Raw genomic sequence first — 12,127 nt, 5'->3', positions numbered from 1 at the left:
TACTTTTTAAATAAAAAAAAACTTGTAAATAACTATTATATTGTATTTCACAATCACTTATTAAATCAAAAACCAACCTTCCGGTTGAGTACTATTAAACGACTAAGTCTGAAGATATCACGCGATAGTGAGTTCTGTAGAAATACAAAAGTGATGATAATGCAATCAGCAAAAATATGATACCATAACATGACGTATCTTCAATGTATGAGACATTTATTTTTGTGAAATGCAAAGAAGTTATAAATGGAAAATATTGTAAATAAGTAAAGTTATAATGGGTTTTCTTGTTACGCACATTTGATGTTGTTTCATGAAGGTTCATGTTTTAGCCTATTATTATGTCAAGAGATGAACGTTTTTTATTTGATTGTTCATTTATTATTTGCTATTTTTCGTACTCCTCGTCGCTTTCGACGCACATACTTGCTATGAGATTTATAAAGGATAATAAACGCGTATTTTGGAGGGGTACCATAAAACACTACCATAACCACAACTTTTCCTCGCTTTGCCAAAATATTTTCAAAACACGGCCATATATTTAGATAACTTGGCATTTTGTCAAGACATCGATTGTCTATTCTTGAGGTCATGGATGAATGAACGTTCCAGAAGTTACTGACTATTGGGGTACAAGGAAACTTTTATTTTTCATGGTTAATGACTATGTATCCTGTATAATTTATAGCGTAAGAATAGGTAAATAATATTTGAAACAAAATAGATTTTATTTTTCAACAAGGGTTCTATAAATAATGTAATAAAATTACAAGTCAATGACACATTGGCGAGCTGACAAATGATAAACGCAGCTTAAGTGTTGATAAGCGGAAACTGTATTCGTGTTTTGTTTCCTAATTAAATGTATGAACACAACAACAAATAATAGGAAATATAGCTCAGAATAACAACTAAAATTAACTAATTGTGTCATGTTGTATGGAAAATCAATAAGACTTTTTAAAATGAATATTTTTTTATAAGCTTCAGAAACGGTTTTGCTCTAGAATCTAAATTCTATTTTAATGATTCTATTTATGTATAACTATAATAACAGTGAATAAAAATATCCAGCACGTAAAACACCTAGTAATCTTTATATCAACAAATATAATAAATTACTCATGCAAAATTAAATTCCATGTTCTCGAAAGTTATATTTTTTTATTACCATTTAAACACTCTTAATGAAAACCTAATTTTCCTTCAAGGTACATGGTAAAAATTACACATTGTACTCACATTTATTTTAGTAACGCTGCATGGCCAAGGCCGTCTTTAAATGACTAACGGAGTTACGCAACTTTGCTCGTCTTTATCCAGCATTCCAGTATCATTTTATCGATGTACACTTTATCAAAACATCAATATATACGCGTATGAGATGGAAAATCTTACAAGCATCGATTCACGATCAACCATGTGTATCGAGTGATACTGAAATAATAGATAAGTAATCTAATTGCAGAACTGTATTTCGAGTAGTGTGATGGTTCGTGTTCAAATATTTATGATTTGAATTATGTACGGCATGTCATCATCATCAGCCCAGTTACGTTCCCACTGGACACCTGCTTCCTATACCTAGTTTTTGATTTTGAATGTTTTCCTTCGCCGTTTCGAGATGATGTTATTCACATGAGCAGATAAATTGAAAATTATCAAATCAATTTATTTCCTGCACGCTCGCCTGGTCTCGAACTCCCGACTTATCGGCACGCGCATATAGCATTACTGAATAAACAATTATATCGGCGTGTTGTAGGGCCCTAGCTCCATTGAAGATAAATGATACCCTCCCCATATAAGTGAGTAAATAAACCCGCGAAATGAAGACGCTCTTAATGAGGATGAGGTTACCTTCCTACGGAGCTGAATAGAGACCGTCATATTAAATCAGATTTTAAAACAGTTACATTGACATCATTATAACCTAAGTCTATAACTCCGAATCTGTTTGAAATATAAACCACAATTCAACCGCAAATTTGAAGTTAAGACAACGAATTTGATAGTTGTAAGATCCTTCCTCGCAACTTAAACCAAGTTTGAAATGCGGTTGCGTGAAGATATATAATACAGATAATGTTATTCTATAATGATAATGACCCATTTATTGTAATTTGATCATTATTTACGAGCGAACTTATCTTAATTGAAATCTCATTAGCTAATTTGGAATACAAAACAGATAAAATTGTATGAATAGGTAAATAAAAGAGGAACCAATCAAATTCTACTAATTAATAATAATTACTTCTGTATTTTTTACTTTCTATGTTTAGACCAACGATTCTATGATTCACCAAAAATGCTTTTCGAATTAGCCATGGAAATGCTTCACTTAAATCTACGTGCAATAAATAAATAGCAGGTACTTATTGGCCATCTGTTGCTTGAAGTTTCACATCATGTTCTCGAATCTTCCATAATAGGAATCTAACAATGCTGCTCCGATAGTACCGATACCATTATGTGTGTCACGCTCGAGCTGCTCTCTCGACCAATTAGGGCATTAAAAGGCCATGTAGACCCGACTAGAGACAGACTGTCAAATTATACCACAACTTGTGTTATAAATTTATTATGTGTTTTAGGTTACAAGTAAATACTTTTGTACTTTTGAGCCTCAGTAGAGCCAGAGATTTAATAGTGAGAGTATTCGAGAATAAGAAATATGAGACTGAGAATGAAACTTTAAGCGTTAAATTATAGTACAGTACGTTTTTATTAAGAACTAGAGGTCCGCCTCGGCTTCGCCCGTGGTACATATTTCGCAATAAAAGGTAACCTATGTCCTTTCTCGGGTATCAAAATATCTCCATACCAAATTTCATGCAAATTGGTTCAGTAGTTTAGGCGTGATTGAGTAACAGACAGACAGACAGAGTTACTTTCGCATTTATAATATGTATTAGTATGGATATAATTTAAATATAGACCTAAAAGAAAAAAAAATATTTAATTGAGCAGTATAAAATATTTCGTGTTTAATATAAAATATCGGCAGTTAAGCTGTTGGGGATTAAAAACATCGAGGCAGGTTATATAAGAGCACTTAACATTTGCCCTACTTATACTAAATGATCCTTTCGCTTTTTAAAAGTACTTACATTTTTATGAACCTCTATACCTTTATTAAAAATGATTTTCACCGCACCTGCATAATTATGAAACTTCTAATAGTGTACTTGACATTTAATCATACTAAAAGTTTGAAGTAAACATGACCTAGAAATATATGTTGCATTCGTCAATGAAAGCTCTCTCGAAGTTATTACGAGAAGTGTTAGGAACTGTTGGCTTTACAGTAATATTCTCTGTTCTAAATTTATATAATGTATTAGATGGGAGAATTGCCAGCCAGGTCAGACCTAACATGAATTTGGAGCAGAAAATAGTTTTCTTAAACTGAATAAAACATTATTAACATAGAATCTATTCATGTATGTTTGTAGAATACAAAACAGAATCATTTGGCTGATTTGGGATAGCTGAATACTATCGGGAGTTTCACAGACCAGTGAAGTTATAAACAATGCGTGTTTAATATACCGTATCATCCGTAACATCCTGTACACTATGAGAATTAGTTTATATTGGCAGTCTATTGTTGTTTCGTCGCGAAATAATTATTGAGTACCGGGTGATTGCTTCCGATAACAGCTGTAGCGTCTGTTTTGATGCTCAAATCGTACGAAAGATTTACATGTGAAATAAATTGAATAAAATGGACTTTATTTTTAATTATAAAATATAAAGAAAAACACATAATTAATGTTGTTGTATTTTAGTAACAGGATAACGTGTTTACACAGTTATACCTTTTATGGTCGGTAAAGTTTTATACGAATGTAACTCGCGAACATAATTAAAGAGATATCACTACTTGAATAAAGTTGAATGACATCAAAACAGCAGACATATAACACTGCTTTAACACATGCACTTTTTTCAATAGAGGTGCTTTAATCCGTGACATATGTGAATACGAAACGACGAAAATAACACGATGGTATAATAATAAATATAATCCATAAAATTTAAAATTGAACGCTTAGTCACATTTACATAAATATTACAATGTATGCTTCTTATCACTAAACGTCAACACTGAAGAACTGTAATGCAATCAATTTTAAAGCATATAATGACTATAATAGATATAAATGTTATAGAAAACATAGATAAACTCACCGTTAATAACAAAAGTTTTGCAAATAATCCAAAGAATTCACTAAATCAAAAAACCGTTCTTTCATGCACTGATAAAATGAGCACATAAGCGTAAAGCCGAGCGCTTGCGCCGATCACCACTTGCCACTAGCGGCGAGGACGGATGTTACTGTGACTCAAACCAACCGGCTGTTCACTGTTCAGTCTCTACCGCGATCGAGACTCCGTAGTCCGTACACATAAGTCGGTGACTCACGAGCGAGCCGTGCCGTCACCCGCTATGACGCAGAACTTTATATTTCTGCATGAAAAACTGCTAGGAGACTTAACATTTGGGCACTTACAACATAATGAAGCATTGTATCATAATATGCCTTCAATTTGTAGCACATGTGCGCGTATCAGCGGCTTGGTACATTTATAAATTGCTTTTCAAATGGTCAACTCAGTATATTTAGAATAATTAAGAAGACTAATGAGATTAGTTTAAATTTTAGATACAAATGAAAGAAAAAATTTTGATCAAAAAAGGTAACAGTAATCGAATTCCCCATTTACTAAACGATGAAATGTAATTTTACAAGTTCACAAGAAAAGATCTCTCAGAAACAGAAGCAGCAATTAATGTCCATTAACCAGAGTAAGTTAGAAATACAATGATACTTTTGAGTTACCTTTGAGAGCTTTTGTGAGTACAAAACTGTGAACGAGTGTTCAGAAGTTATTGTGTTAGTGTTATAAGAACATGTCATTTTATACGCTTCAGGTACTCATGATATGTAATTTGTTTAACATTTTATCGAGCCAAAAACCTTCGGAGACCGACTTAACGCTTAAGATAAAGTTCGTAGCGAAAAAGATAAACATACTTAAAATATTATGCATATACTTTGTCCAGTAAATGGGTACATTTTTGGGTCACCAGTCACCACACGCGTTTTTTAATACCGTTAATTCTAATTCACTAAGCGACATTTTTGTGCTATTTCATGACAATGTTCCCACTGTTTCTCTAATAAAAAAAAAAAATGTAACTGAGCATTCTCTCAATGGGATTTATTTTTAAATTTAAGTTAAGTAAGTATTTTATTTTTATATACATTAAAATGTCCTACATGGTAAAATCATTCTGAAGCCGTCGGTCACAGTCACATACCGTTATTACTCGATTGTCAATATGATTAATGACGATGATTTTTTAATAAAATAGTTCAATGTATTATAATAAAAACAAAATTTTAAACCTAAAGCAGTCTTTATAAAGAAATAAAAGTTCAAAAGTTTTGTCACAAGGAAAAAGTTTGCGTGCAATGACGTTACAAAAGTTTTCTAGATTCCAACTAAATTACATATATAGAATATACATAATATTATATGTACTTGTTCCAAAGCAACGTCATTTATTTTATACATTCTAATAATAACTGAAAAAGAAAATACTATTTCGGGTTTCGTAAAATCCCAAGGGACAGGCGGCATCGCTCCATAACATACCTTTTAAACTAATAATGTTACAATTTATCGCAACAGTAATATACTTTTCACATATATACCGTAAAAGTACAAGTTCGTATTCATGGTAATATTTTATACAATTTAGTATGCGGTTATGTAATTGTATTGAACGAAACTTTTTATCATATGACCTCAATAAAATTAGGTTTTAAATTTAAACATTAATGTATTTATTTCAGTTGTAGTGAAATTAACAAGTTATAAAGCGAGCGGCCACTTGGGTTGAGGCCAAGTGCATTGATTTTTGCTATTGTACGCAACTATGCATTTACGTGAATTTATTTTACTAGAAAACTTCACGAAATAATTTATAAGTTCAATGAACCTATGCGTTTTTGTTCATTGCTTTAATTGTTCATAAAGAGCGATTGGGATCGACATGGACGAAACTGAATCTGACGTGGTGTGGTATTAAAATATGTGATTAATGATCCAAAGAAATAGAGTCGCCAATATCACCCATAAAGTGCGATAACTTACCTGATTCTGCTACAACTGGTCCTAGAGGATCAAATCTTACACGATGCTCTACCGCAGCTCTAGCGGCACAAACAAGATCTGAGAAGAATCTGTGTCTACGTAGAGCAAGCTCATCACGACCGACAGGAGTAGCGGGTGGTACTCTGGGACCTTCCATGTCAATAACAGATGCGTCTTTTTCGAAAACATCGTCATCATCCGAGCAAGAATCTTTTGTAGTTACAGGAATTTCTGTACTACTTGTCGTAGATTTTAATATTCCCGTTGATTTACGTCTGGTAGGCCGAATATCGAAGTTAGTCCGAGCCAATTCCTGTTCAAGGTTAGCTAATTCCTGTAAAGTAGCAGCGTTTCGACTGCAATCTACAGAATACCGCTTAAAATCTAATCTGGTTTTCTTATAATCAACGGAGAATCGCTTTTTGACTATATCTGGCTTGCGAAAAACGTCATCTACGCTATCTTCATCAACTTCTTCGCCCTCATCTTCTACCTCTTCCGGTTTTGGTTGGTCACACTCTTCGTTGTTTTCGTTGTCTTTTACACACGCAGCCTCAACAGACATCGTGTCAGGTTCCAAGTCAGTATTTTTCATCTCAGTATCAAGTTTCGATGTATTTGAATCGATTTTAGTTAAATTATCGGGTTGATTAACTTTCTCAGATTTTTCTTGGGTACACAAATCTTTTTCGGATTTTTCTACACATTCGTCAGCTTTCAAGTTGTTCAAGGAATCCATACTATTAGATTTTGTTTTGTTTTTGTTACTCTTTTTGTTCGGTCGCGCACAGCAACTTTTGAACATAATTATTAGGTGAGGAAACTAAACAGCATACGTGCCTTCGTGTTTAACATAGAATAAACTTTGTAACAATCCAACATTAATAATGAGAACCTTAATAAATAGTTTATGTCAACAACTATCAAATATTTGTGTTATTTTAATTCATTGCCGTCATTTACTTGTAAAGCATATTGAACTACTGAGGGTTGTCGGCGGCCGGCCGGGCGAACGGCGGCGGGCGACTGGCGCAGGGCGGATGCGCCGCCCGCCCGGCGCATCCTTAACCATCCGCTCCCCGCGCCCAAAGCTCTCAACGGCCCACAAATCTTTGTGTACACACGGTGCATTAATATTTTAGTCACAAAGTAATATTTGGGGCACGTAATAGAATTTATAAGTTGATTGAAGATCGACAACAAACTTAATCATCGATAAAAATTAGGGCGGATGATAGAATATGATTTTAGATTGTTTTACGGAAGTTATAGTAAGCCCGCCAGAAAATCAAATGCATCAAAATCAACTCTTACTGATTAAAAGTTTTTAAAGGACCAATGGACCATATTAGTTTCATGTTGAAAAACTAAAAGAGTAATAATAAAACGAGCGAATAAAAAAAAACTTTGCGACTGGTAATGAGATGTCTTTTAATAACTTGAGCGGTATGAATTTGAGTAAGCGAAAAATTAATTAACGACGAATATTGTTTAATAATAAAATATACGTTTTAAATTGGGCTGTGATTAACCTATTTCAGATATTAAAATTTAAAATTCTAACCGTGTGGCAAAATTACTAGATGAATGTTTAGCATCTAATGTAAAGAGAGAAACTATAGAGATGAAACGATGAGAAAATTGCAGATTGTTTCGTGTTCATTTGATTTAAGTTAATGCATATTGCTTTATGTTTTCGGAATATATGGTTTCATTTAATACCGTATCTTTATCGTTTAACAGTCTCTGTATACAAGAGAACCCATCTAAAATTGCAACATTGACAAGCAATTAATTTAATGTAGGTAGGTATATGAAAAAAAAAAATGATTGAATGTATTATTTGTGAACTTAATTTTTTCATTAATAACTGAATTATATTATAATTAAGTTATTTAATTAGATAGATTTAAAAAGTATAGTATGAATAATTATGTTATAAACAGTCAGACTATAAGGGGAGCATCCGACAAATTCAATACTCCAATATTACTCTGCAAAACGATTGCCGGAATACCGCAGGTCAAATTAATGTTTAAAAATCACAGCCTTATGTTGGGTTAACTTTAAAAAAGAGTCATCAACATTTAATATTATGTATTTGTAGTTTCTTGTAGATTATTTGACTAACAAGATAATTTATTAGTCATCTTTCCACAATATCAGGTAAAGATTTTATGGTTATATTGTGTTTTTGATATGTATGATCTGATTTTGTTTCAAATGTTTTGGTTTAAAGATAGATTGGGTAGCAATAGAAGCCATTATTTGCAAGTTAAGCTGTTTCTTGTTTAAAATTTATGCTGTCTTTAGTTTTGATCATTGTCGTTTATTATTTTTTATGGCTCTTTTTATAAGTGTAATATTTTAAAATAAAATAAATAAATAAATATTATAGGACATTATTGCACAAATCGACCTAGTCCCACAGTAAGCTCAATTAAGGCTTGTGTTGTGGGTACTAGGCGACGATAAATATAATATTTAATAAATACATATACAATGTGTCTGTGCATCGGTGTCGGAGACTTTAGGGGGGTGAAATATGGGGATTTTTATCGACAAATCACTATCCCAATTTTCTCTTGGCCCCTCCATACTAAAATGGCAGCCATTTTGTTTTTTTTACTTCGCAGCTCAGGCGCCTGCACTGTTTTAATCATTGCTATCGATGTAGACGTCTTAGGAAGACAAAAGAGGTGTCATTTGAAAGCTAACAATGTAGACAATCAATTTATGATCCATTAAATTCAATATAATTTTCAAAAAATAAGAAACACGAACTAATAAAAAAAAACCTAATTTTATATTGCATTTTTTTTTAGTTTTTTATCTTTATCTTGAAAACGAATCTGTCAAGCAATATTTTTTTTAACGTTTTCTAAAAGTATAAGATATTTTCTTTAAAATAAATCTTACTTCAAAGCCATATGTAAGATAGTTCAAAAGTTGTGTTGGTTTAAATATGACCTATAAAAACGTTAGTAAAAAACACATGTCAAACAATAGACTCCAGGTCCCAGATTACAAGTATTATTTTAATGGGCGTGTCTTAAGACAGCTCTGCTTTGTGACAACATGTTAGAAAGAGACGTGTATAGGGTTTGAGTAAGACAAAATTTCGGTTCTACTCAGAATAGGACGCACTGACAGGCAGTCGTCCCTCGCCCAGCGTTGTGATTATAGTCTCATCTGTCAAAGATACTGTGCATTGTTATTTTTTTCGCTATCTAATGGAAGAGCGTCGTTTTTCAAGCCACGACGTGGCCAACATCCATTTTGTCTATGGATTTTGCAACGGGAATGCGAATGCTGCTGTGAGAGAGTATACGAGAAGATTCCCCAATAAACCTACGCTGAATGCTCGCACGTTCATCAGATTACACTCGAATCTCTCCGAATATGGAATTAGAAGACCCGCTAATGAACGTACTCATTTGGTATCTCCGCGGAAGAAGAGGTGTTTGAGTTAATAACGCAAGCTCCACAACTGAGTGTTCGTCGCATTGCGATTAGACTCAATTTAACGAAATGGACTAATAACATGTGTCGATTAGGGCAACTGCTTGTCTGCAACATAATGGAGGACATTTTGAATCGTGGTTGTAATAGTTTAAGTAAGATTACATTAATAAATGATTAATGGTTTTAATTTGTTTTGTCTTTACCCATAGTATAGTTAGAAACACTACCTTTTTTCAATCATCATAGCTTCAAAACTATTTAACTTAGGACCTTGATGTAAAAATTATTTTAATGAAAATGTCCTGTATTACAAAAAAACAATAAAAAAAATATTGCTTGACAGATTCGTTTTCAAGATAAAGATAAAAAACTAAAAAAAAAATGCAATATAAAATTAGGTTTTTTTTATTAGTTCGTGTTTCTTATTTTTTGAATATTATATTGAATTTAATGGATCATAAACTGATTGTCTACATTGTTAGCTTTCAAATGACACCTCTTTTGTCTTCCTAAGACGTCTACATCGATAGCAATGATTAAAACAGTGCAGGCGCCTGAGCTGCGAAGTAAAAAAAACAAAATGGCTGCCATTTTAGTATGGAGGGGCCAAGAGAAAATTGGGATAGTGATTTGTCGATAAAAATCCCCATATTTCACCCCCCTAAAGTCTCCGACACCGATACACAGACACATTGTATATAGATAATAACACCCAGACCCAAGAACAAATAATTGAGTTCATCACACAAATATTTGCCCAAACCCAGGACCGTCGGCTCAGTAAGCAGTTACTTTACCACTGCGCCAACCGCGTCGTCAAAAAAGACATGGTATTGTAAATTACTACTTTAATATTAATTGTTTGACCCTACCTGATGTGAAGTAAATGTGTCTAGAAGAATGGATAACTTATGTCTGCTTCTAATACACAATGTTATTTGGTCTGGCTACTTTGAAATTAAAGACTTTTTAACAAATTTAAAATGTGATGTATTCATTATATTTAACTTGACGTTTTGAAATCATTACAGCAAATGGTACAAAAATTATTTCACTGTTAGATAAGCACCTGATCCCTGTATCTATATGCACCACAGGTAAAGCTAAATAAACACAAAACCACTAATTAACCATGCAATCAAAGATAAATCAGTCCAAAAACTATAAAAAAAGTACTGTTTATTAAGTTATACTTCTCATGAATTTTTCACTATTCATTCAAAATTTTATATTTAAACTTTTAATGAAAATGCCTCTTCAAAATATTTTTATCAGATTTAAATACAGCAACTCCATTCAGAACAACAGTCCCGGCTTATTAAATTTACAAGTGAAACTGAATTAAATTCATCCCTGGTGCATTATAAATTTCAATGCAAATACTGCATTTTCAATAATAATGTTAGCCTTTTAATAAATTTTAACACATCCTCTTCGTATGTATCGTATACTAAATTATCGTATTATAATTATTATATTTATTCGTGCCGACATCAACACCCTCTAATATTATAATCTGCCGCAGTGATTAATTTAGCCTACATTTTAATTGAATTAGGATGGATTATGAACAATACCAGGACAAAGTACATATGTATAGACTGAATTAAGCTATAATTTTCTCCATTGATTAACATAAAAACCCGGTTTCCATGAAAAAAATAGATACGGGCGTAATAGCTAACAATAAAAATATACGGACAAGATAGACATGACATAATGATTCTTATCACTTACCGGTGAAATTTTATCACTGTATTCACAAAACTAATCTACATAGACTTTGATATTACTGTTCATAAATCCAAAAAATGTATAAAAATCAGTCTTGTTTAAAGTTTAGTAGGTTAGCTCATAACTGTCAGCTGTCATTGTATAGCGTCAAGCCGTCAGCCCATCAAACGCTAAACTTTTAATTAATTTTAAATGATCTGGATACTACACTTTTGGAACCGATGTTTCGATTTTGCATTTTCATCCGATACATTTGTTTTTAAATGAATTTTGTGTTGTGTACCTTAAATAATCATGCACAACTCATAATATATATTCAAATCTTTTGCACCTCTGCAAGCATAAAAATAAAAAAGTCCGTCAGGAAATTTTGTCTGTGGTCTATTTCATTTACTTAACAAAAAAACATCGTCTATGTACTATAAAAACAATAATACTTATAAAAAACAAACTTCTGAAACTTCTTCAGGCGCGTTGAGTAAAATTTCAAGGTCGCGTCATGGCAATACCGTCACGTCATGGTGTAAGGTGACCAAAAAGGTGACGATTTTGGTATTTTTGAATCTTGCCAAAGAAGTTTCACTTCTGACACGTGTGCTCGGCACACACGCTCTTTTTTTTAAGTGTATAATTATTTTTGAAATTAATGTTATAATAATTTATTAATATGTTAACAGAAATCATTTCCTAGATATGGCACGTTCTGAAATCTTGGTCAACATAATATGTATTTTAAATATATTTCAATGAATGC

At 32.5% G+C, this 12,127-nt stretch overlaps 1 protein-coding gene across 3 annotated transcripts in view; it reads right to left on the bottom strand.

Annotated features, from left to right (window-relative positions):
- Positions 1 to 11,531, bottom strand: part of capt (adenylyl cyclase-associated protein 1) — a 30,644-nt gene extending 19,113 nt beyond the window's left edge. Inside the window, exon 1 of one of the 3 annotated variants that reach the window (XM_089696587.1) lies at positions 11,377 to 11,531. Coding sequence is in view for 1 of the 3 variants with exons in the window: in XM_089696588.1 (XP_089552714.1) it covers positions 6,175 to 6,979 (805 nt within the window). In the remaining 2 variants the exon portion in view is untranslated. Of the gene's footprint in view, positions 1 to 4,200; positions 4,384 to 6,174; positions 6,995 to 11,376 lie in introns of those variants that run through there. The other 2 variants (XM_089696588.1, XM_089696586.1) reach the window with 2 other exon arrangements.
- Between the last annotated feature and the right edge of the window lie 596 nt (positions 11,532 to 12,127).

This window comes from Colias philodice, chromosome 6, assembly GCF_061535455.1.
Source record: "Colias philodice isolate Cphi_HAF_F1 chromosome 6, ilColPhil1 Martin Lab GWU primary, whole genome shotgun sequence".
Classification (NCBI taxonomy): domain Eukaryota; kingdom Metazoa; phylum Arthropoda; class Insecta; order Lepidoptera; family Pieridae; genus Colias; species Colias philodice.
This window is presented reverse-complemented; position numbering and strand designations above follow the sequence as displayed.